A 22,018-nucleotide genomic window follows, 5' to 3' on the forward strand; every position below is an offset into this window, starting at 1 on the left:
GCTGCCTGCCCGAAGCCCCGCCCTGCAGCGGAAGCCCCGCTTCGCTGGGCGGAAGGGGCGGGGCGTGGCGGGACGGTGATGGCGGCGGAGGGCGACGCGGAGGCGGGAGGCTGCGAGGGCCTGGCCTTGGTGGAGGGCAGCGCCGGCCGCGCCGCCCGCGTCGGGGACCCCGGGGACCTGGTGGCCCTGGCCCGGCAGGTGCAGCAGGTGAGGGCCGGGCCCCGGCGGCGGGGTCGGCGGAGGCCGAGCCGGGCCCGGGGCCGTGCGGGTACCCGGTGTCCCGCTGCCTCCCGGCCGTCTCCGGGGCCTCCTCAGCCGGCGGCCACCCCGGGGCTTCCCAGTGCGTCCGGCTGCCCTCCGGTGTCCCCGGCGGCTTCCCAGTGTGGTCCGTGGTGCCTCCAACCGTATCCCATTGTCCCTTCCCAGTATGCCCCAGTGCCCTCCAGTATCCCCGTGTGCCTCCCAGTACCTTCCTGTGTTCCCCAGTGGGCCGCGCCATTTGTGCTTCCAGTACCTCCCATTGCTCCTCAGTGCTTCCCGCTGTGCCCCCCAGTGCCTCCCAGAACATCCCACTGAGCTCCCAGTCCACCCCAGTATGCTCTGCTGCCTCCCAGTACGTCCCACTGCCTTTAGTCCACCCCAGTGTGTCCAGGTGTGTCCTACCACCCGCTCTCCCAGTCCATCCCGGCGCCTCCTGTTATGTCCTGTTCCCCTTTCAGTGCCTCCCAGTCCATCCCAGTGCCTCACAGCCCATCCCAGCGTCTCCCAGTATGTTCAACTATCCCCCCAGTGCCTCCGAGTACATCCTGCTGCCTTCCAGTACTATGTCCTAGCCCAGTATGTCCCCCAGAGCTTCTCAGCCCACCTCAGTGCTTCCCTGTAAGTCCTACTGCCTCCTCCCAGTGCACCCCATTACCTCTCGGTCCACACCAGTGCCTCCCAGTACGTCCTGCTGCTCCCTTCTGCTGCCACCCAGTGTGTCCAGGCAGCTCCCAGTGCCGGGGCCCTGCTCCGGGGCTGTCACCCCATGGCCCTCAGCCACACACGGGGCAGCTCCTGCACCACCCACCACCCCAGCAAAGCCTCGAGGGAGGCCACGGCCGCCGCGGCTCCGGTTCCGCTCCCACCCAGCACAGCGAGGTCCAAAGGGCCGTGGCTTTTCCCCATCCCGACCAAACCTTGTTCTTCCTCCTTTGGCAGGGGGGTTGGACCAGAGGACCCCCAGAGGTCCCTTCCAACCCCGAACATTCTGTGATTCCTCGCAGGCGGGTGACTTCGTCCGGGCGAACGCCTGCAATAAACTGACCGTCATCGCCGAGCAGATCCGGTACCTGCAGGAGCAGGCTCGGAAGGTGAGGCTGCGTCCGCGAGCTGAGGGCGGCAGAAGGCTCGTTGCCTCGTGCTTGTGAGGGGGGGGAGGATGGCGTCTGTCTTCACTGCCAGACCTTCGGGAAGAGCTGTGCGCTGGGTGTGAGCCGTGGCCAGAAGCCAAGCGGAGAAGATGCAGTGGGAAAATAACGAGGGTTTGCTGTCTGGTATCAGCTGGGGACAGGGGAGGAGGTTTTTCGTGCTTTCCCTGAGTCCTCTGAGCATCAGGGAGGGCTTCTGCTACAGCGGGGGAGCGAGGGCAGCCAGTCCAAAGCAGCTTGGGTGTCAGGAAGGACAGAGGGGTGATTCTGGGCCCCTCACTCCAAGCAGGACATGGAGGGGCTGGAGCGTGTCCAGAGCAGGGCAATGAGGCTGGGGAGGGGTCTGGAGAACAAGTCTGATGGGGAGCGGCTGAGGGAGCTGGGGCTGTTCAGTCTGGAGAAGAGGAGGCCGAGGGGAGACCTTCTCGCTCTCTGCAGCTCCCTGACAGGAGGGTGCAGTGAGGGGGGGTTGGTGTCTTCTCCCAGGTAGCCAGCAATAGGACGAGAGGCAATGGCCTCAAGCTGTGTCAGGGGAGGTTCAGGCTGGCTATTAGGAAAAATGTCTTTACAGAAAGAGCGGTCAGGCCTTGGACCAGGCTGCCCAGGGCAGTGGTGGAGTCCCCATCGCTGGAGGGGTTCAAGAAACGTGTGGACGTGGCGCTTCAGCACATGGTTTATGGTTGGACTTGATGACCTGAGAGGTCTTTTCCAGCCGTCATGATTCTGTGATTCTGGTTTTGGGACAGACGACTCCTGCCGCTGCGGCGTGTGCGCTGTGCTCCCGGGGAGGATTCATCGCAGCAGGGTGATGATGTGGCTCTCAGCCCCTGGGAGAAGACGAGCTGTTGCCTGACGATGGGCTTGGCTCTCCAGTCTGTCCCAGCTCGTTTGCTGGAGCAGGTGGCTCTGGCAGCAAGCCCAGCGGGACTCGCTGTCCTCTTCAGTTCAGACTTCACCCTTGGGGGTGGAATCTCGGCGCCTGAGTGGCAAAGGATCTGCCAGTCACTGCGGCTGGCCTGCTGCCACCAAGGCCACTACGTCATATCGTCGTTAACTGGTGGAGCCGGAGCTGAGGAGCAGTCAGCTGGTGGAGCCGGGGACATGAATTCCCCTTTGTTTGCTGTCCCTTCCCCAGGGGACCGCAGCGGGGAAGCCCTCAGGGCCCGGCAGCCGTGTGTGGAGGCGAGGAATGAGTCCAGCACGTGGTGGGATCAGGAGCAGAGGTGAACCTGGGGCTGTGGTGAAGAGCTCCTTGATGCTTGGTGGTATCTCCACCTCCGTGGAGGGGTGCAGGAGCTCTGAGGTCCAGCTAAGAGGGGAAACTTGGAGAAAATGGTATCTCTTTGGAAAATATCTGCTTGCTGGGGCAAGTAAAGATGTTTCACGTGAAGCCAGACATGTTCCGGGGAGGACAAGGCCTCACGAGCGATGTGTCAAGTGATGTATCTCGGGCTCTGGCTGAGAGGCAATAGCGTGCTGCTGTTTTCTTTCAAGAGTGGAAATTTTAAATTTGTTTTTTTAGGTCTTGGATGAAGCTAACAGAGATGCTGATCTGCACCACGTGGCCTGCAACCTCGTGAAGAAGCCAGGCAACATTTACTACATGTACAGGCGAGAGAGTGGCCAGCGATACTTCTCCATCCTGTCTCCTAAGGTGGGTGGTAGCAGCCCGTGAAGAAGCAGGGAGGGGAAAAAAAACCCCAATTCTGGTGCTCGGGCACTTCTGGACCTCAGACAAAAGCACCATCTTGATGGGGGTGTTTGTTGGCCCCTGCTCAGTTGGCGTTTGTCCTTGCCCTGAGTTACTCTCCTGGTGTAAGAGCCGTGTTACGAAGCTCCCTTGGATCTTGGTGGGTGGTGGGCAGGAAGACCTTTGGGGTGTGGACCTGAATTCTGCTTTTTGGTCCCTGCAGTTCTTCCTCTGGAAGTGAAGGACTGCGAACATGCCCTGGGCGTCCCCGGTCCGGTGTGGCTCTCCAGCAGTACGGTCTCCTCACGGCCTTCGGGCCCAGGAGCCAGTTTGTCTGCAGCTTGGTGGGGGTGGTCTTGGAGGTATCCTCCTCCCAGGCTGCCCGTTTGCTTGTGTGCAGGGTGAAGGCTTCAGAGCAAAGCCTCGAGCAGGTCGAGGAGCTCTGTGCTGGTAAGGGAGATCTTGTATCCCCAAGGCTCCCTGTGTCAGCAGCACCGTAGCTTGGCCTGGTCTTAGACTTGGTGTTAGTTGAGCTTAGAGATTAGAAAATGGGGTGGTCACGTAGCTGGGGCTGCTTCAGAGGTGGTAGGGCTGTCCAGCATGGGCAGAGGTTGGGCTGAGGGACAGCCCAGCTCCCCGGGAAACCGAGCCAGCGGTGTGAATCTCTCCTTTCCCCTCCAGGAATGGGGGACCAGTCCCCACGAATTCCTTGGTGCCTATAAGCTCCAGCACGACATGTCCTGGACTCCGTTTGAGGATATTGAGAGACGAGATGCTGAAACAAACGTCCTGGACAAGCTGCTGAGCCGGCAGGCAGCGCTGCCCCCGTGCACCGAGCCCAACTTCCAGGGCCTGACCAAGTGACAGCAGTGACCGTGCGGGACCCCCGAGCGGAGTCCCTGCGTGAGGACACGCCGTGCCGCGCGCTGCCGGAGGAGAGAAAGAGACCACGAAACAAAAATGCCGCTGCTGCCAGTACCTGCTCTGTGCTTTAACGAGACTAATTCTGCATTCAGTCTTACTGGATTTTCTGGTAATTGATTTCCTTGGCTTAGGCCAAGCTGCAGCAGGAGGCGGAGTCAGTTCCAAGGGGGCTTGGGGCAAAACCCAAAAACGCTCAGGGAGGAGGTGATACTGCTATAAAGCGTGTCCTACCTGTCCGGCTCCAGTGTTCCCCACTGCGACTGCCTGCGGCGGGTAACGAGCTCGGGGCTGGATTTTGCCCCTCGTTAAGACGGAGGCGTTTAGGGAGCTCTGTGGCCTGGGAAGAGCGGTCGAAACCCCGCGCAGAAGGGTTTGGTTGTGACCAGAGTCTGTTGGTCTCTGTCCCAGCTGGTCTGAACCCTGGACTCTGTCACACAGAGTGTCCTGGAGCTCTCTTCTCTGGGAAGAGCGTCCTCAGAAGTGCCGTGCAGGCTTCAGGGGCCCTTCAGAAGGTGGGTGTGTCACAGTCCTCGCGCGTTCTCCTTGGCTTCGAGTGGTTGAGCTGCCGGGGTGAGACAGGAACGTGCAGGCACGCTGAATGCCTCTGTGCCAGAGCAGTGGAGGAAATAAAATAAATCAACCTTGATCTCAGATGTACCTCCAAGACAGGCCCTGTGTCCTGTCTGCATGGCAAGCATCCCTTTGGCTTTACCAAGGAGACTCGGTGGCTTGTGGGTCTGGTAGGACATCTCCAGCCTCTCTTTTTCCACCAAGAACCGGGGAGAGGCAAAGCTCAGAGCTGCTGAGGACATGTCCTCCCTCTGCCCAGCTGCACAGGGTTCCTCCAGGAGCTCACCCGCTCCTCTGCGAGGAGCTGAGGTGGGGTTGTACTGATGGAGAGGGAGATGTCCGGGTTGGATCCTAGCATGTAATGTCAGATCTGGTGGGATCCTCTCATAACTTGTTCACCTCCCTGAGACGACAAGATAGGGACCTTATGTGCTGCTCAAGGCGTTGCACGCACACACTGGCCGTAGCCTTCTCCTCTGGCGACGGGTGAGGTTTGGGGACCATTTGTGCAAGGTGAATTGTGACCTTGGGGTCTGGAGCTACCAAGGGTGGAGGTGGTGCTTCTTGATGGAGCCCACCAAGAAGCACCACCTCCACCCACATTTGCATTTGGGCTCTTCTCACTTCGGAGGTGGTGGTGGAAGAGTGGTGGAAGAGTGGTGTCCGCTGTTCCCCGTGGCACGGCCTTGGGTGCAGTCACTCACCTTCCTGAGGGCTTGCTTGTTCCAGGTGGTCGCTCAGCTCCCAAGTGACCTTCCCAGGCGTTGCCCCATCTCTCCTTACCCACTGCCGGGGGTGACACTGCTGCCTTCAGCTCTGCTGGGTGACGCTTGACGCAATTGGGGCTAAGTCTGTGTGTCAGGCTTGGATGGGTTCATGGATACTCTCTCAAAACAGTCTCTTTAACACGTCTGAACCTCCGTGTTCCCTTTCTGGCATTGATTCATTTCGTAGAATCAGAGAATGGTTTGGGTTGGAAGGGACCTTGAAGATAATCTGGTTCCAACCCCCCTGCCGTGAGCAGGGACATCTTCCACCAGCCCAGGGTGCTCAGAGCTCCATCCAACCTGGCCTTGAACCCTGCCAGGGAGGGGGCAGCCACAGCTTCTCTGGGCAGCCTGCTCCAGTGTTTCACCACCCTCATGGTGAACAATTTCTTCTCAATATCTCATCCAAGTCTGCCCTCTTTTAGTTTAGAGCCATTCCCCCTTGTCCTATCCCTACACACCCTTGTGAGAAGCCCCTCTTCATCCTTCCTGTCGGCCCCTTCAGGTACTGGCAGCTGCTCTAAGGTCACCCCGGAGCCTTCTCTTCTCCAGTTTGTCTCTCACCGAGTCCTCGGAATGTCCTGCTCCTCCTGGCAGCAGGGCTTTGGGTGTCCTGTAAAGGAGGATGCTGCAGCACCCCGTTCTCCCACATCACCCTTGACTCACGTGTCTCCATGTCTGCACCTCCTACTTCGCGTTAGGTGCTGCAGTGACGCTGCCAAGGCGGGGAAGGACCTCTTTGCATCCCTGAGAAACCCCTGGGGACCAGTTCCATCATTTAGGCTTGCCATCACTGCAGTTTATTCCCCCTTTGGCAGGCCACAGCGCCCGGTCTCCCTCCCCTGGTCCCCACTCCCCTGGGATGCGCTAGGAGTTGCCTTGGGAGACACTCGGGGCTGCTGGCAGCACAGATTCCCCGTGGGAAGAGCCGTTCCCTGCTAGGATTGCAGAGGGACGGGAGGTTTGAGACAGCTCCCCGGCAGCCCAGGATATTTTTTGTCCCGTTTTTTTCTTCACAGAATCACAGATTATTGGGGGTTGGCAGGAACCTCTGTGGGTCACCCAGCCCAACCCCCTGCCCAAGCAGGGTCACCCAGACCAGGCTGCACAGGATCTCGTCCAGAGGGGGCTTGAATATCTCCAGAGAAGGAGACTCCACAGCCTCCCTGGGCAGCCTGGGCCAGGGCTCCGTCACCCTCAGAGGGAAGAAGTTCTTCCTCGGTTTCAGCTGGAGCTTCCTCTGCTTCAGTTTGTGCCCATTGCCCCTTGTCCTGTCGCTGGGCACCACTGGAAAGAGTCTGGCCCCGTCCTCCTGACCCCCACCCTGCAGATATTTCGAGGCATTTCTAAGGTCCCCTGGCAGCCTTCTCTTCTCCAGGCTGAACATGCCCAGCTCCCTCCGCCTCTCCTCGCAGGTGAGATGCTCCAGTCCCCTCCTCATCCTCGTAGCCCTCCGCTGGACTCTCCACCTGCAGTAGCTCAGCCCCATCCCAGGGCGGCCGAGCCTCCGGCTGGCAGAAACCCGCTCCTCGGTGTCAGTGTGGGGCATCTCAGGAACCTTTTCCCAGCTCACCCTCCCTCACTCGGAGCACAAGGGCAGAGCAAAACCGATGCATTATTATGATTATTAGACCAGGGTATAATTAATTCCCTATCGAGTCACAAGTGTCTAATTTGATGGGTTTTTTCCCTGCTCGTTTCATCGCCCCAGGTCTTATTTTACTGCGTGTTATTAAATCTTAACTTGGAAAGGAGAAAGTTAATTACTGCATGGGCTTTGCCGTGGTGCTAATTACAGCAACATCAGAGCACTTCACGTGTGTTGATTTACGCTCCTCTGGGAGGAGGGGATTCCTGCCCCAGTTTTATCCCTGTTTCCCATCATTAAAATCACAGAATCATGGAATGGCAGGGGTTGGCAGGGCCCTCTGTGGGTCACCCAGCCCAGCCCCCTGCCCAAGCAGGGTCACCCAGAGCAGGCTGCACAGCACCGCGGCCAGGCGGGGCTGGAATATCTCCAGAGAAGGAGACTCCACAGCCTCCCTGGGCAGCCTGGGCCAGGGCTCCGTCACCCTCAGAGTGACAATCCGTACAACGACACGCGAGGGGAGCAGGGTGGTCTGCGTAGCCCTCCGTAGCTCGTGATTCCACGTGCTCGCCTTCGGTGGGATGTCACGCCGGCTTCCCTGCACCTCCATCAGACACCCCTGACCCTCCGCATCCCGTCACTCCCTGTTGTCCTGCAGTTCCCTGGGGCTCTGGCAAGCTTTTTTTCTTGGATTTCCCCCAAAAGGGCAAAACCACCGTGGCTTTGAGTGAAAATACGCAGAAGGTGTCCAGAGGGAAGACGTGGAGGTGGTGGGCTCGTGCTCGGTGCTCGCTGCTCTGTGGGGAGTGGGGACGCGGCTGCGCAATGGCCCCGCTGCGGCACAGGGAGGTGACGCTGGAAAGGGGGGAGCTGTGCCCCCGACACGTCTTGTGCTGCCATCTCAGCTGGTTTTGAGCTAATTAAAGAGCTGAGGCAACGTCAGAAGTACCAGAAGGTGCTGCTGCAGAGCTGAGCAACCCATCCTGTGGAAAATGGGCGAGGATCTCCTGTAGTCTGGAGAAGAGGAGGCTGAGGGGAGACCTTCTTGCTCTCTACAACTGCCTGAAAGGAGGGTGTAGTGAGGCGGGGGTTGGTCTCTTCTCCCAAGGAACCAGCGATAGGATGAAAGCAAATGTCCTCAATCTGTGTCAGGGGAGGTTCAGATTGGGTGTTAGGAAAAATTTCTTTCCTGAGAGAGTGGTCAGGCCTTGGACCAGGCTGCCCAGGGCAGTGGTGGAGTCCCCATCCCTGGAGGGGTTCAAAAAACGTGTGGACGTGGCAGTTGGGGACATGGTTCAGCAGGCGTGGTGGGGTTGGGGTGACGGTTGGACTTGATGATCTTAGAGGTCTTTTCCAACCTGTGAAGATGGAGCAGAAAGATGAGCTGGAGCCTCATGCAACGCCTGCAGTGAGGAAGAGTTTCTGGAGAACCGAGGAGATGGTGCTCAGTGGAGGGTTCCCCGCGTCCCTTGAGGCTCAGGATCTCATCCGCTCGTCTCAGCCTCTGCCGAGCCGTTGCCTTTACGGGTTTTTCACTTGACGGGGCAGGGATTTCATCCCCAAACCAGCTGGGAAGAGCCAGCGGGACGCGGTGCCGGAGGGCAGAGCCTGTCCGCAGGTGAGGTACGGGCCACGCCGCGCTCCTGCGTGGTTTGCAAGCCTCTCGTTCGGGCGAGCGCGTGCCCGCTGCTTCGCTTGGAGGAACGGCCAGGGAGGGAGGGAGCGAGGACCCGAGGCCGCCGGCTCGCGGCTGCTGTCCCCGCCGCAGCGCGTAATGCATTTCCCGGATAAAGAGGGTAAAAATCAGCGGTCTCCTGCAAGACTTTGTTTCAATTCATGGTTTCATCTTTAAAATTCGTGCTGTAAATATTGCTCTCCCTTTTTGTGAGTGCTCAGGGCAGCAGCGACGCTGGCCTGAAGGCGATGGCTTGCTCCAAAATCCCCGGGGACGGACGATATTTGGAGGAGAGGACAGAGATGTGCTCCCGGCCCCATCAGCGCGGGGCGGAGCGGTGTTTCGCTCCCTCTCTGGACGTGCCCGTAAGCCGGGGCTCCTTCAAAAGGGCCGGCAGGAAGACGCTCAGAACGTCCCGTCTGCTCCTGGGTGCTCCTCAGAGCCGCCGTTTGCTGACCCCGACGGCTGCCGCGAGCCTGCTGGTCGCCTTCTGGTCCCGAGACGGGGATTTCTGAAGGGCTCGACGGCACGAACGATAACCGAGGGAGGGAAAACCTCCCTCAGATGTGCTCAAATTGCAGGAGGAACCGAACCCAGGGCCAGGCACTGCAAAAAAACCTATAAGGGGTTTTCTTTTTTCAGCCTCTTTGGGTGAAAGGGGGATGAAAGGATCGAGAGCAGCCCTGCCGAGAGGAACTTGGGGGTGCTGATAGACGAAAGGCTGGACATGAGCTGGCAATGTGCGCTGGCAGCCCAGAGGGCCAACCGTGTCCTGGGCTGCATCAGGAGAAGCGTGGCCAGCAGGTCGAGAGAGGTGGTTCTGCCCCTCTGCTCTGCTCTGGTGAGACCTCACCTGGAGTCCTGCGTTCAGCTCTGGAGCCCTCAGCACACGAAGGACGTGGAACTGTTGGAGCGGATCCAAAGGAGAGCTATAAAAATGATCCGAGGGCTGGAGCACCTCTCCTAGGAGGACAGGCTGAGAGAGCTGGGCTTGTTCAGCCTGGAGAAGAGAAGGCTCCAGGGAGACCTGATTGCAGCCTTCCAGTACTTAAAGGGAGCCAACAGGAAAGATGGGGACAATCAGTTTAGTAGAGACAGCAGTGACAGGACGAGGGGTAATGATTTTAAACTAAAACAGGGTAGGTTTAGGCTGGATATAAGGAAGAAATTCTTTACAATGAGGGTGGTGAAACACTGGAATGGGTTTCCCAGAGAGGTGGTGGAGGCCCCATCCCTGGAAACATTCCAGACCAGGTTGGACAGGGCTCTGAGCAGCCTGATCTCGTTAGCAGTGTCCCTGCTCGCTGCGGGGGGGTTGGACTGGATGACCTCTGGGGGTCCCTTCTGACCCAAAACTTTCTGTGATTCTGTGATTCTGATTCTATGATTTTCAGCTGCCCACAGCAGGGATTTCCCACCGCAGGCCTCCTGCTGCTTCCGCCTCACCTCCCCGAGCCGCGCGACAAGACCCGCAGGGTCTCCCGGACTGCGGAAAGTCGAGTTGGCTCCGAGCAAGTTTTCTGTTTCGGGCCAGGTTTTGGCTCCGCTTTTCAAACTGGCGGCACCCAGAGGTTGTCCTCTTGTGCTCTTGTTCCCAATGGGTAGTTTATATTTGATTTGGGGGGTTGAAGGGGGTTTGGCTACAGCCCCCTGCGAGCGCCCACGGCACTGCGGGGTCGTCTCCCAGCACGAGCCGTTTGGGACTCTTTGACCCCTTTTATTCCAGCTTCAGCTCCACACGGCGGGGAAATAAAATCCATAAAGGAATTAAAAATGGAGGGAATTTGGAAACGGTGATGGAAGGGAGCGCGTGCACCGTGTAGGGGGGACGCTGGGGCCTCCGTGTGCTTCTGCAGCCCTTGGGTGCCTGCGGGGTGGTGCAGGGTGGGGGTCCCCCATCCCCCAGGATGCACTTACGGGGGTGTGGGGTGGGGGTCCCGCAGGCCTGCGGTGTAGGGTGGGGGTCCTCCGTCCCCTGGGGTACCTGCGCGGAGGTACAGGGTGGGGGTCCTCTATTCCCTGGGGTGCAAGCATGGGAGTGCAGGGTGGGGATCCCCCAATCCCAAGGGTACATGCACAGGGGTACAGGGTGGGGGTCCTCCAACCCTCAGGATCCATGTACAGGGTGCAGGGTGGGGGTCCCGCAGCCCCCAGGGTGTATGTAAGGGAGTGCAGGGTGGCGGTCCTCCATCCCCCGGGGTGCACATACGGGGTGCAGGGTGGGGGTCCCACAGCCCTGCGGTGTAGGGTGGGGGTCCCCCATGCCCCGGGGTACATGTGTGGGGGTATAGGGTGGGGGTCCCCTATTCCCCAGGGTGTATGCACAGGGGTGAAGGGTGGGGGACCTGCAGCCCCCGGGGTACATGCATGGGAGTGCAGGGTGGGGGTCCCCCCTTCCTGGGGTGCATCTATGGGGGTGCAGGGTGGGTGTCCCGCAGGCCCTGGGCTGCATGCTTGGGGGTGAAGCTGTGGGGTCCCCCGTCCCCTGGGGTGCATGCACAGGGGTTCAGAGTGGGGGTCCCGCAGCCCTGCAGTGTAGGGTGGTGGGCCACCATCCCCTGGGGTACGTGCACGGGGGTACAGGGCAGGGGTTCCCCATTCCCTGGGTGCATGTATGGGGGTGCAGGGTGGGGGTCTCACAGCCCTGAGGTGCACGCATGGTGGTGCAGGGTGGGGGTCCCCCATTCCCCAGGGTGCACGCACAGGGGTGCAGGGTGGGGGACCCCCGTCCCCCGGGGTGTAGGGTGGGGGTTCCCCATTCCCCAGAGTGTAGGGTGGGGGTCCCCCATTGCCCAGGGTGCACGCACGGGGGTGCAAGGTGGGGGTCCCCCATCCCCGGGGTGCAGGGTGGGGAAGCCCCGTCCCCCGGGATGCAGGGTGGGGTCCCCCACCCCCGGGATGCGGTCAGCCCGGCAGACGGGCTCCCCCCCCCCCCCCCCGCAGCGCCCTGCAGGCAGCAGCGCGCGCTCCCGCCGGGGGGCAGCGCGCGCCCGCGGTGGGGCGGGGCGTACCAGCCGAACAGCGCCCCCTGCCGGCCGCGCCCCGCCTCGCCCCTCCCCTGCCGGCCGCGCCCCTCGCCCCCGCCCCGCCCGGCGCCCGCTGCGTGGTGACGTCACAGCGGCGTGCCCCTGTGCCTGCGCTGAGGAGACCCCGCAGCGAACTGCCAACGCCCGGCGGAGACTCTGAGGTGAGCGGGCGCGCCGGGGCGGGCACGGTCCCGCCGCGACCCCCCCCCCTTTCCCCCCCAGGGGCGGGCACGGTCCCGCCGCGACCCCCACCGCGGCCTGCACCCCCTCAACTCCCGCCCTCGTGGGGCCCGCGGGGCGTGTGCGGGGCCTCCCCGGGCGGCCGCCGGCGGGGTGTGGGGCGGGGGGGGGGCCTGCCTGACGCTGAGGGGAGTTGGGGGGCGGGGGGACGCGGGGAACGGGCCCGGCGCCTGCCGTGGGGGGCTCGGCCTTGGCGGGGTCGGGGCTGCTGGGGGGCGGTGGTGCCGGGCCGCCTCCTCCCCGCCCTCCCCCGCTTCCTGGCGCGGCGGGCGGGGGCCGGACCCTCGGCGCTGGGGAGCGGCGGCAGGAAGCGCTCCCGTTGCCGGGCCGGGTGCATCGGCCGTGGCGGGGGCCCGGGCCTGGCTCCCCGCGGGGACTGCCCTGCCCTGCCCGCCTTCCCGCTCCTCGGTGCGGCCTGGCCGGGCTCGTGGGGCCGTGGGGGAGAACCCCGAGGCTCGGCTTGTGCTCGTGGGGCTGCGGGTTGGGCCCTGCGGGTTCTTCCGGGCGAGCAGCGCCGGGCGGCAGCCGGGCTCTGAGCCGCAGCGGGGGTGCGGGCGCTGGGGAAAGCTCGGCTTGAGCTCTGCGTGCTGCTAAAAAGTCGGGTCCCAGACGAGCAGGAGTTGGGAGGTGCTGCTTGGCTTTCGCTTCCCTAGGTGCGAGGTCGCTGGCTTGCTCGGAGAGCGGCCCGTAGCTGTCGTTACACAGTGCCGGTGTCGCTGGGTTTGCCTGGGGTAGGAGTCAGTGCAGCTTCCAGGGTTGGGGTTGACAGGCGTTTCTCTTTCCCCTTTAAATCTCATCAAGATGTGTGTACTGTCTGGAGATACCCAAACCCCGCCTGGACCCGGTGCTGTGCAGCCTGCTCTGGGTGACCCTGCTTTGGCAGGGGGTTGGACTGGGTGACCCACAGAGGTCCCTTCTAACCCCTGCCATGCTGTGATGCCACTGCAGCACCTAGCTGTGTTTTAAAGGTTTGTTTCGGTGGTCTGGACTTCGATAGTGTTTTTGCCTATGAGCGGGTAGAACTTGTAGCTGGTGGCAGCAGCCGGGTAGCTGCGAACGTACTAACCGGCGTTGTGAAGCCTGTGCTTAATGAAGAATTGCAAAATGGTCAGAATTCCTGTTGCCCTGTCAGTGTGGGTACTGCAACCGGTGGAGCCAGGGTGGCTTTGTTACCCTCTCTTGACAAAAGGGGGGGGGACACGGCCTTACCGAGGAGGAGGCCATGTTAGCTGACAACTGTGTAGTCAGAAGTAGTTCGGTCTGGCCATCTGTGATTGTCTTTGTCTTGTCTTCGTCTGTGCTTCTCCTCTCCTAGGAAAGGAGGTGCTAGCTGTATTTAAAGTGCTAAATCGCAGTGCCCCAAATGTCCTTTTTTTTTTTTTTTTTTTTGGAAGGGTATGTAAAACCTGGATCAAGCTCCTCATATTGCTAATCAGAATAACTCAGTAAAGCCCTTAGAGCTTTCCCTTTCAGTTAGCAAAAGGGTCTTATGCAAAACCAACTTGAGATAGCTAGCTGAATACAAAGGCTTTCTATATGTGAAGAATCTGTTGTTCTGCTTGGTAAACTGTTCCTTCTTGTTAGTGTAGGGTTGTGGGGAAGGCACTGTAGGCAAATGTGTATTTGAAACATCTCATGGATGCACAGAAGTCTCGAATCAGTAGATTGCTAACTGTAGAAATGATTCCATGTTTAAACTGTTCACTTGTTGTATGCGTCGCTAACAATGAGGAAAAGGATTTTTAAGTCCTGGCAAGGAATAAAAACTACTGCGATGCAAGATAAAACATGTTTGCAGTTTGGTAACATGTTCTAGGCAGAAATTTTAATCATTAGATTTGCATACTTTGAACTTAGTTATTCATGCCCTGCAACTGATGCTCGTAGTTCATTATATGCGCTGCTCTGGGGTTATTTGTTTGCCTGGCACTGGTGGCCAGTTTTGGAAGTTTATTGTGTTTTCACTGTTAACTGGAAATGTTTTGGAAGTCCTAGAGTGTCTGGAGTATCTGAAATGGAAACCATAGATCTTCTACTAAAAGAACAATAGTGAACAGAAATGGACCCCATCGGAAACTCCTGGGGGTTTCCCTGATGAGCGTGCAACTGTGCTTTTCTTGCTTTCCTGTGAAGCACAGGAAAGGCCAACATGAAGTGCATCATGAAGCTGACCGCTAATCCTGATGTATAAGTTCCTTCTGGTTAAAATGCAGCTGCAGTACTGATATAAATTTCCAAGTCTTATGAGCACAGGCAGCAGGACATCTTAATTAAAATCTTTTCAGCAGCTATCTGTTACCCTGCAAGCTTCAAAGTGGGTGCAGCAGATTGGTGTAGCTGGGTTCCAGCTCTGCTTTTGGCTCCTGAGAACACAATCGGTGCGTGTGCGTCGTTGCAGCTGAGGTGTGTGTGATCTGTTTTACACTAATGCGAGCGCTCATGGCTTGTAAAAGTCAGATATGGGATAGTGTGTTTTAGCCCTCTCTTTCCTCTGCCTTTTGTGGTCAGCCGAGCTTTCACGCTGTCATTAGGCTTGGTCACATGAATTTCAATGATCCTAGCTTCTAGAGTAATAGCCTGTGAGGAGGAATTGTGGGGGGGTGTAGGTATCCTTGCTCTTAAGGCTCTGTTCCTGTGGAAGGAACTCCACCTTTTTTTGTAGAAGGTGAAGGTGCTGTCAAATTAAATGGAAGTGAGACTGGTTTCTGGTACTCCAGGTAGGAAAAAAGCTCTCTAACCACTTGGTGTATTGTAGACTTCTGCCTTGGCTCCTCTCATCCCATTATGCTAAAGGCAGGTGAACCCCCCCTGTTTTTAGTGTTTAATATAGGACAAATAAAACAATGTATTGACTAATGAAGCTTTTATGCTGAAGTTTTAAAGAAGCTTAAGCTATCTTTATAATTCTGCAGCCTATCGTCATTTAACTTGGTGGCTTCCTTTGAGTCATGTTTAAAGTAGCTTACATCATGCTGGCTCAGGGTATCCCTAGGAAAGGAGTACCCCCAGAAATGGCAGATAAAGCCATTTCCCCAGAGCATCTCCTCGGGCTGAAGCCTGGTACAAAGCTACCCCTCCCTGAGTATGTATGGCCATCCATATGTAGTGGTTAGCTGCCTCTTGCAGCCCCTGCTGTGCCTTGATGATGGTGTGCAGGTAAATACTGGAGATAAGAGGCAAAAATGGAATTAAGGCAAGGTACTGCCAGCTGCTGGTGCTGGATTGTTGTTGGGTGGAAGAACTGGCTTTGTTTATCCAGTCCTGGGTGTGCAGTAAACTGAAAATAGTGAATATGAGAAGCTGGGTTTCAACATTGCTGTCGTGTAACTGATGGTGGTAATCTTCCCTTTGAGTTTCAGATAGTGACTTCTGTTTTACAGAGTTTTAGAACTTCAAAGTACTGTTTGGCCAGTCCTGTTTTCTCATCAGTAAAGGAGTTGTCCCTTTCTTAGTGTACTGACTTTTCTGAACAAGTGACAGTTTATGAAGAGAAAACAAAGAATTTTGCAAAAACTTTTAAAAACTGTTTTTCTGTTTTAAGCTCTTGTGCTGCTAATTCACCCCACTACTTTTGAATGTTAGGGCGTAATCCCTAGCAGGAGAGTTGTTCCGTGCACTGCTCTCTCATCTCCTGGAAAACCAAAAGCTTTTTTAATACAGCAGTGCAGGGGCTTCCTGTGAGCCTGTCTGCCTGGAGGTGGTGCATAGATAACACCCTCGTCTATATAAAGACTTGTGTGCCTGTGGTCGGATTGCGTGCTGTCAGTGCGTGTTTTCTATGTGTAGACCAAACGATGGTGGGGTGAAGGTTTTCACGGAGCTGATACGGTGCTGGAGCAAAGCTTGAGCTGTGGTGTGGGGCTGGTGGAGGCCCAGAGGCAGGCTGGGCAGTGGGAGAGGGCTGCTGGTGCCAGGCTCGCAGCAAGAGCGAAGGCTGCCAGAATTGTCTTGGTTTGTAATGAGCGGTTTTGAATTGCTCAGCCCTTCTCAAGTGGAAGGATGCTGTGCTGTGTTTTTGGCCAGCGATGAGTGTTCTGTTTTGGGGGGGAAAAATAAAATGACAACAATGCTCCTGCAGCTTGGGCTCTAAGGAAAGAAGGCATCTGCCACTTCATAAACTGGTGTGGCTGTTTGTGGTGGGCCAGCTGTGGGCTGGGAAAGAGCTGAAGGCAAAAGGACTTGTGGGAGCACTGCGTGCTGGGCTCGGCTTCGACGGCGGGTGTGCTCTGGTTGTGGTTCACTTTGGTGTGTTTGAGCAGTTAGATTGTGTCTACTGATTTTTTTATTTTTTTTTTTTAGTGCTGGTGAAGTGTTGCTTAGCTAAAGGCTTAGTTCCTCTCAGAAGGATCCTCCTCTTCCGTGTCCCAGAGTGGGGGCTGTTATTCTTCTTGAGTGTCTCCTGCACTGGCCTACCAGCGGGGAGCTGCCAGTTGCCCGGCGGGCTCTGGGTCCTGCTGCCGAGGCCACGGGCACTGTCTTCTGCTGTGCGAGAGAGGCAGGTTCCAGCTGCTCCGGTTCCTTCCTTTGGTTAGGCGAGTGCAGGGCAACCTCTTCCGCCTCAGTCCTGGTGTTAGCCAGCTTTCCAGCTGCTTTTAATAGGAAAATAAAATATATAAACTTGTTATATATAATACTTAATGGAAATGCCAAGATAACTCGGTGGCTGGGAAAAGTCACTTTTGCAATGTTTTTTTAACAAATGTTCACCTCTTTAGTCCTCAGACAGTCTGTTGCTCCTCGACCGGAGCTCTCCCCCCAAACACACGGCATCTTCGAGGCACCCTTCGTGCTGTGCGCGTGGAGCACCCGCGACTGTCCCACTCCCCGAGTGGAACAGGAGTGAGGAGCGACCTGTTGCAACTGGTGTGCATGCAGGGTGCTTCCCATTATGCAAAAATGTGCCTCAAAATAGAGGAACTTCTGCCAGCGACTGTTTTAGCGCTGTTAAATGTAGTTGGCCGTGGGTACGGGGAGAGAAGCGTGGAGGCTAGTGCGCACCATGGTTTCGTAGGGTGCATGAATAGGAATATAGGTACAGCTCATATTTTAAAATAATATTAACAGTATGAAACTAAGCTAATGAAGATAGATTTTTTTAATGTGGTATTAAAATACTGAAGAGGATTTTGTTACAGAGTAGAGTAAAACAGCTTCCTGTAGAGTATGAAAGTGAGGAGTAATAATGTGAGATTAAAAGCCTCGGACAGGAAGGGACTTACTGTAAGCCCGCATGCTTCCCAGTGTTTAATCTGGGGCAGGTTTTCCCAGTGCTGATGGCTGTTTTTGACAGTGTATCCTTAACCAGAGTGATAACAGAAGTTTGCACTCTTGCTTTTTTCTGCTGAGTTTGCGATGAAGTTGAGATCGTTGTTCCGCGCCCTGAAGTGGGGTAGACGGGCAGTGCCGGTGCGAAGGCAGGTGTAGGCATGGCTGCACCAGAGTGTCACTGGTATGGCCACAGAGAGCCACTGAGTCATGCTCTGTCTGACCAGGCTGCACGGGCGGCTTTCTTGTTTTGAACTTAGAAGTAAAATGGGGTGACATGGCTTTCCCCTTCTTTTTTTGAAGTTGTGGAACTTGAAACCTGTTACAGTACTGCTGGTAGCGTAGGTTCAGGCTTTTAAAATTCCCCTACCCAGCTGTCTTCACTTCCTGCCTTGTGTGTGTGTCTGCTTCAGCGGTTTGTTGTGAGGAGGCTTTACGAAGATGTGCAAAGTAACAGTCAGTTCTTACATAATTAGAAAAAAAAAGTTGTATTAAGTGTAGAAAATACCCGTTGATCTCAGACAGTTGCATTTTGAGAAGAGATCTCTTGCATCTTCCTCGGTAGTTCGTAGTAACTTACCGAGAAATGGGTGCTTCAAAACCACAGAGGTGTTGGGACGCACGAGCTCTGTCGAGCGGCAGACTCAGGGATGCTCCAGGATCCCGGACACATACACTCTCTCCAACAGGCTTTCCCATAACAACAGCAAATCCTGTGGGTTTCAAGAACGAGATCAGGCCGAGAGCTCAGTTAGGTCTGTCACGGTGCTGGTGAAGCTACATTGGTGGTGGAGGTCCTGTGTCTCTTCAGACCACTTGCTTTTGTGGGCCTGCCTGAACGTTTCCAGTTCTTGCACCCAGCACCAGGCTGAGACTGTGGCTGTGGGACGGAGCCCACCGGTGTGCTCTGCTGCTGCGAGTCCCTGCAGCTTCAGATTGAGACGCGCCAGCTGCAAATCTGCGTCTTTACCTGAATTCTTGGGTTCGTCTTGAGACCAACTTGTCGTGCAACTGTGCTTTCTTCGCCCTGTGGCTCATAATCAGACACCTTCCGTGTGAACCAAACAGCAGCGCTGGTTTTTGGCGATAATTCTCCCTGGTGGAGTGCAAATTCTGAGACAGGAGTTTAAGGATTTCTGACTTGTTAGTGGCAGTGAAGGAAAAAAAAAAAGCTGAAGAAGGAGGATATCTTTTTCAGGATCCTGAACTGATGTGGTACCAGATCGTTTCTGGTGTGCGTCCATACCTTCTGCTTTTTGCAGGTTTTAGCCTTGAACTTCATGATTTGCCTTGTTTTAAGGGAGTGCAACTCCTGTGCTGGTTTGTAGTTCGGCAGCCTTTGTAAGCTCTGTTTAAGAGATTAAATATCCAGACATTAAGCTCGATTTGGAACTGTTGGGGAGGAATTGCACTTCTGTATGTAGTTTGTGTGCCTGCAGCGGTCTGAGCTGTGGGGAAGACAGGCGGGTGATCTTGAGCACCAGGTGGTTTAGAGCATAATATAATCTTTTAAATTTCATTTACCACATTAGTAGCATAGAAGTGGCAGATGTGTTTAGTTCTGGGGTGAGATCTCTACGAAGATGATGCTTCCTGGCAGGCTGAGAGATGGGCTTTGGGCTGGAAGGCGTCGGTAAATGGCTGCTGTACACCTGCAGAGGAGGATACTGGCTGTAGTAATATGCTCGTGAAACCAGTTTTGCCTTCTGTGCCAGTTAGTCTTTCTGGAGTTCAGCTCTTCATCAGAGAGCAGCTCCTGTTGGTGTTTACATCATAGCTCTGTGACAATATCAGTGTGCCAAGAGGTCCAAGGTCTTTTAACTGTGCTTGACAGCTGAACGCGTGCTGTCTCTTCATTAGTGGTTTGCGATCTTGACAGAGAACTGGTGGGTTGTGCGCAGAGAGCTTTGCGGTGAAGTGTTGGCTGTGCCAGGTTTGTAACACAAGCGTTTGAGTAGTACCGTCCCTGTATCGTACTGGTAGGTATCTCTGGTGAGGAGACACGACTGCTTGGAGCGTCGGAGCTGATTATCCCTTTGGGGCCCTTGATCTGGGAGACTTGTCAATTTGAAAAGTAAAAGTTTGTAGTGGGGATAGAGGAGGTGTCGGAGGGCAGGTACCTTGAAATGGATGTGATTAATTGAGGAACAAATTATCAAATACAAATACTTTATTTAGAAATGTGTGGTGTTTATAAGATACGAAGTGAAAGTGGTGTGGAAGGGTAAAAGTGGTTAACAGATTAGTGTGAGTAAAACTCTGTGAATAGTGTTCCCTTCGTTGTGGACTCCTGAGTGCTTTGAGCCCACGGGAGTTAGATGAATAACCTGCTTTCTGTACAATTACATTGTTTGGGGTGTTGAGGGGAATTAATGGTCTTATTTTTAGTCTTCAGAAATAGCTGTTTTCTTGCAGGCTCTCAAACAGGATCTGGAAGCTGTGATGGGCTGGTTAAGCTGAAGTTAAGACTTGTGAGTTAATGGAGCGTACTGAAGAGCACTGCGAAATGGTTCTTGGTCACCAGCCGGCGGTTGCTGGCAGCACGCGGCTCGTAGCCGGTACCGGTGATGAAATGGCAGCAGTTTCAGGCCTGCCTGAAAGAGGAAGCCATGGTGCTGCCGGGGATCGGCAGGAAACCGGTGCAGGATGTGCGGACAGATTTGACAGCTCGGTTTCCTTTGGCTCGGAGAACGTACACAAGTGAACCTGAAACCAGACTTCAGTTGCTTAAAAATAAAAGGAATCTTAGCAAGATTGAAGGCTTGTGGTTTCTGCATCAAATTGTTTTTATGGTTAGAGTGAAGGCAGGATCGTGCTGATTCTTACCCCTTGGTTTAGGAGGGAACGCCGATTGTGTGCAAAGACCCACAAATGTGGGAAATGAATTCTTCAGTCAGTAGTTCATATTGCGGTGAGAGTATATTGCAACTATTCCACTCTACAGGCAGTTTTTGGAGCTGAGGAGCTCCCACGGTAACACTGCATTTCATGTGCTCGCCACTAAAATGGGAGAATTAGGCTTGCACAAGAGGGATTGCGGCCCTCAGTGTCAGGATGCATTTGGGACAGCATTTCTTGCAACTTGTGCTTGGTAAATGGGAACTCGCCATAGGTACCGTGGGTTTCTCCATTCTTCTGCGATCTGTCGGTGTCTTCTGGCGTGTGTACAGGCCTGTGTGGAGAAAGTGCGAGGTTTCACATTTGCGCTTGCTCTGGGAAGGATTACGTGCAGCGTCCCGCTGGAGACTGCGGTTAGCCGTGCGTTGCAGCGCTCGCAGTGACCGCTTTTTGGGATTAATCCCACGTGCAGATCAGCTGCCTTTCATGAAAGTGTAACTGAGCTTTAAAGCAAAATTCTGTGAAATGGGCCCATTTGGTCTGGAATAGGATCATCTGACGAATTTGAAGAAGTTTTAGAAGGATTTGTGATCCACAGTTTCCAGGATGCTAGATCCTAGTTTTCCAGGATACGGTTGAGTTCTGTGAAGTTCTGCTGGTGTGATCACGTGCTGAACAGGTTAAAACGCCACAAATATTAGAAGTATGATCAGCTAACGTGGACTTTACTGAAGCACTGAAGGTTTTCATTACAGTGCAGAGAGCTTTGAGAAATTAAATCAATTCAGTGTTGTGGTTTTTTTTTTTATGAAGTCTTTAGATCTTGTTGAGCACAACCAAGTCACATTGACTTGCATTACATTCCCAGTCTTTATCAACTCTCCTCTCTGGGCTTGGCCAGATGGCTCACGATTACATGGCTCAGAATCCACTCGCTGCTCTCAAACTGGGATGACTTCAGTGCTTTCCAGTCTGTTTCAGTTCCCTCGGGTATTAAAACTGCTTGGAGTGTTTTCTAGTCCTGCTGGATGGTGTATATGTAGACTTCCTTTTATTAGGCCGCTTTGGAGGGGGAACAAACCCAAATCCTGTCTAACATCTTTTTCTCCCTCCCTTGGTGTTGCACTGTGGGGGTGAGTTATTCTCTAGTCATATCTCATATTGGACCAAGTTGCTTTTAAACCCCAAGTCAATGATGCGTGTGTCTTTAAAGCTTCTCCTGCGGAAGGGTAGGTCTGAGGGCAGTGCATCTAAGCTCCCTAAAAATGAGCTTGTTTTTGGCTGTGTTCTGTGGGCCTCTTAGGAGTGGAAACCAAAGTAGCTCATCCTGCTTATCTAGAAAGCCTGCTAATCCAAGTAAAATAACTTATTCAACAATTCCACTTTCCCACTGGTAAGACTTTGGAGGCCTGTGCTTAAGACACTAAATCTGTTTAAAATTTAGGCTATCTTGTTTCAGTATTTAAAGATAAAGTCGTATATCCATTAAAAAAAAAAAGGGTGAGGGGATGCCTAAAGGTGTGCTCAAATGCGTTCTGGTCCTTTAAAGATGTAATCCTGAAGTGTCTGATGGGGGGAGCGGGGGCAATTAAACAACTGCATGAGAACTGTGGTAGTCACTTGACACAGAGAACTTCTCGAGGGCCAGTTCAGTGTTTTTCATGGTAAACTTAGTTAATTTTTTCCTTTAGAAAGGAGAAAACAAAAAACCCCAACCCCTATCGTGCTTTTCCAGGTGCCCTGTTGTGCAGTTCAGGTTCTGCTTTACGCTTCAGAGTGCGGCCTCGGGGTGTTTGCTCTCTGTTTTATTCCAGAAAGCTTAAAGGATTGGGTCACCTGGTAGGAAAAGGTGGTGTGTGGTTCAGAGCTTGCCTCACGCTCACACCTGGTGTAGGGTGGTACGCGTCCCAGTTGGTGATGTGGACAGTACCAACCCTGTGAAATAAGTGAATTTGAGATGCAGGGCGAGAGTAAGCAGTGCTTTTATGGGAAATACTCTCAATTAGAACTGCTGGTGTTCTCTACA

At 55.2% G+C, this 22,018-nt stretch overlaps 2 protein-coding genes across 4 annotated transcripts in view; both read left to right on the forward strand.

The window, feature by feature from the left end:
- Positions 1 to 69: 69 nt before the first annotated feature.
- Positions 70 to 10,366, forward strand: C16H1orf50 (chromosome 16 C1orf50 homolog). 2 transcript variants are annotated; one of them, XR_012765692.1, is made up of 5 exons: positions 70 to 207; positions 1,266 to 1,352; positions 2,932 to 3,063; positions 3,781 to 4,535; positions 10,018 to 10,366. XR_012765692.1 is itself a non-coding variant. In XM_075437446.1 (4 exons), exons 1-4 carry the CDS (start codon positions 79 to 81, stop codon positions 3,961 to 3,963), a joined length of 531 nt encoding a protein of 176 aa, XP_075293561.1. In that variant the 5' UTR covers positions 70 to 78; the 3' UTR covers positions 3,964 to 10,366. The 2 variants fall into 2 exon arrangements, 1 of the variants encoding a protein (XP_075293561.1); XM_075437446.1 differs by having other exon boundaries at positions 3,781 to 10,366.
- A 1,361-nt stretch (positions 10,367 to 11,727) lies between these two features.
- Positions 11,728 to 22,018, forward strand: part of CDC42 (cell division cycle 42) — a 28,810-nt gene continuing 18,519 nt past the window's right edge. For both annotated transcript variants that reach the window (XM_075437264.1, XM_075437265.1), the window contains exon 1: positions 11,728 to 11,810. The gene's annotated coding sequence lies outside the window, so the exon portion shown is untranslated. The remainder of the gene's footprint in view (positions 11,811 to 22,018) is intronic.

The sequence above is a fragment of the Opisthocomus hoazin genome, chromosome 16 (genome assembly GCF_030867145.1).
Source record: "Opisthocomus hoazin isolate bOpiHoa1 chromosome 16, bOpiHoa1.hap1, whole genome shotgun sequence".
In the NCBI taxonomy this organism is placed as follows: Eukaryota; Metazoa; Chordata; class Aves; order Opisthocomiformes; family Opisthocomidae; genus Opisthocomus; species Opisthocomus hoazin.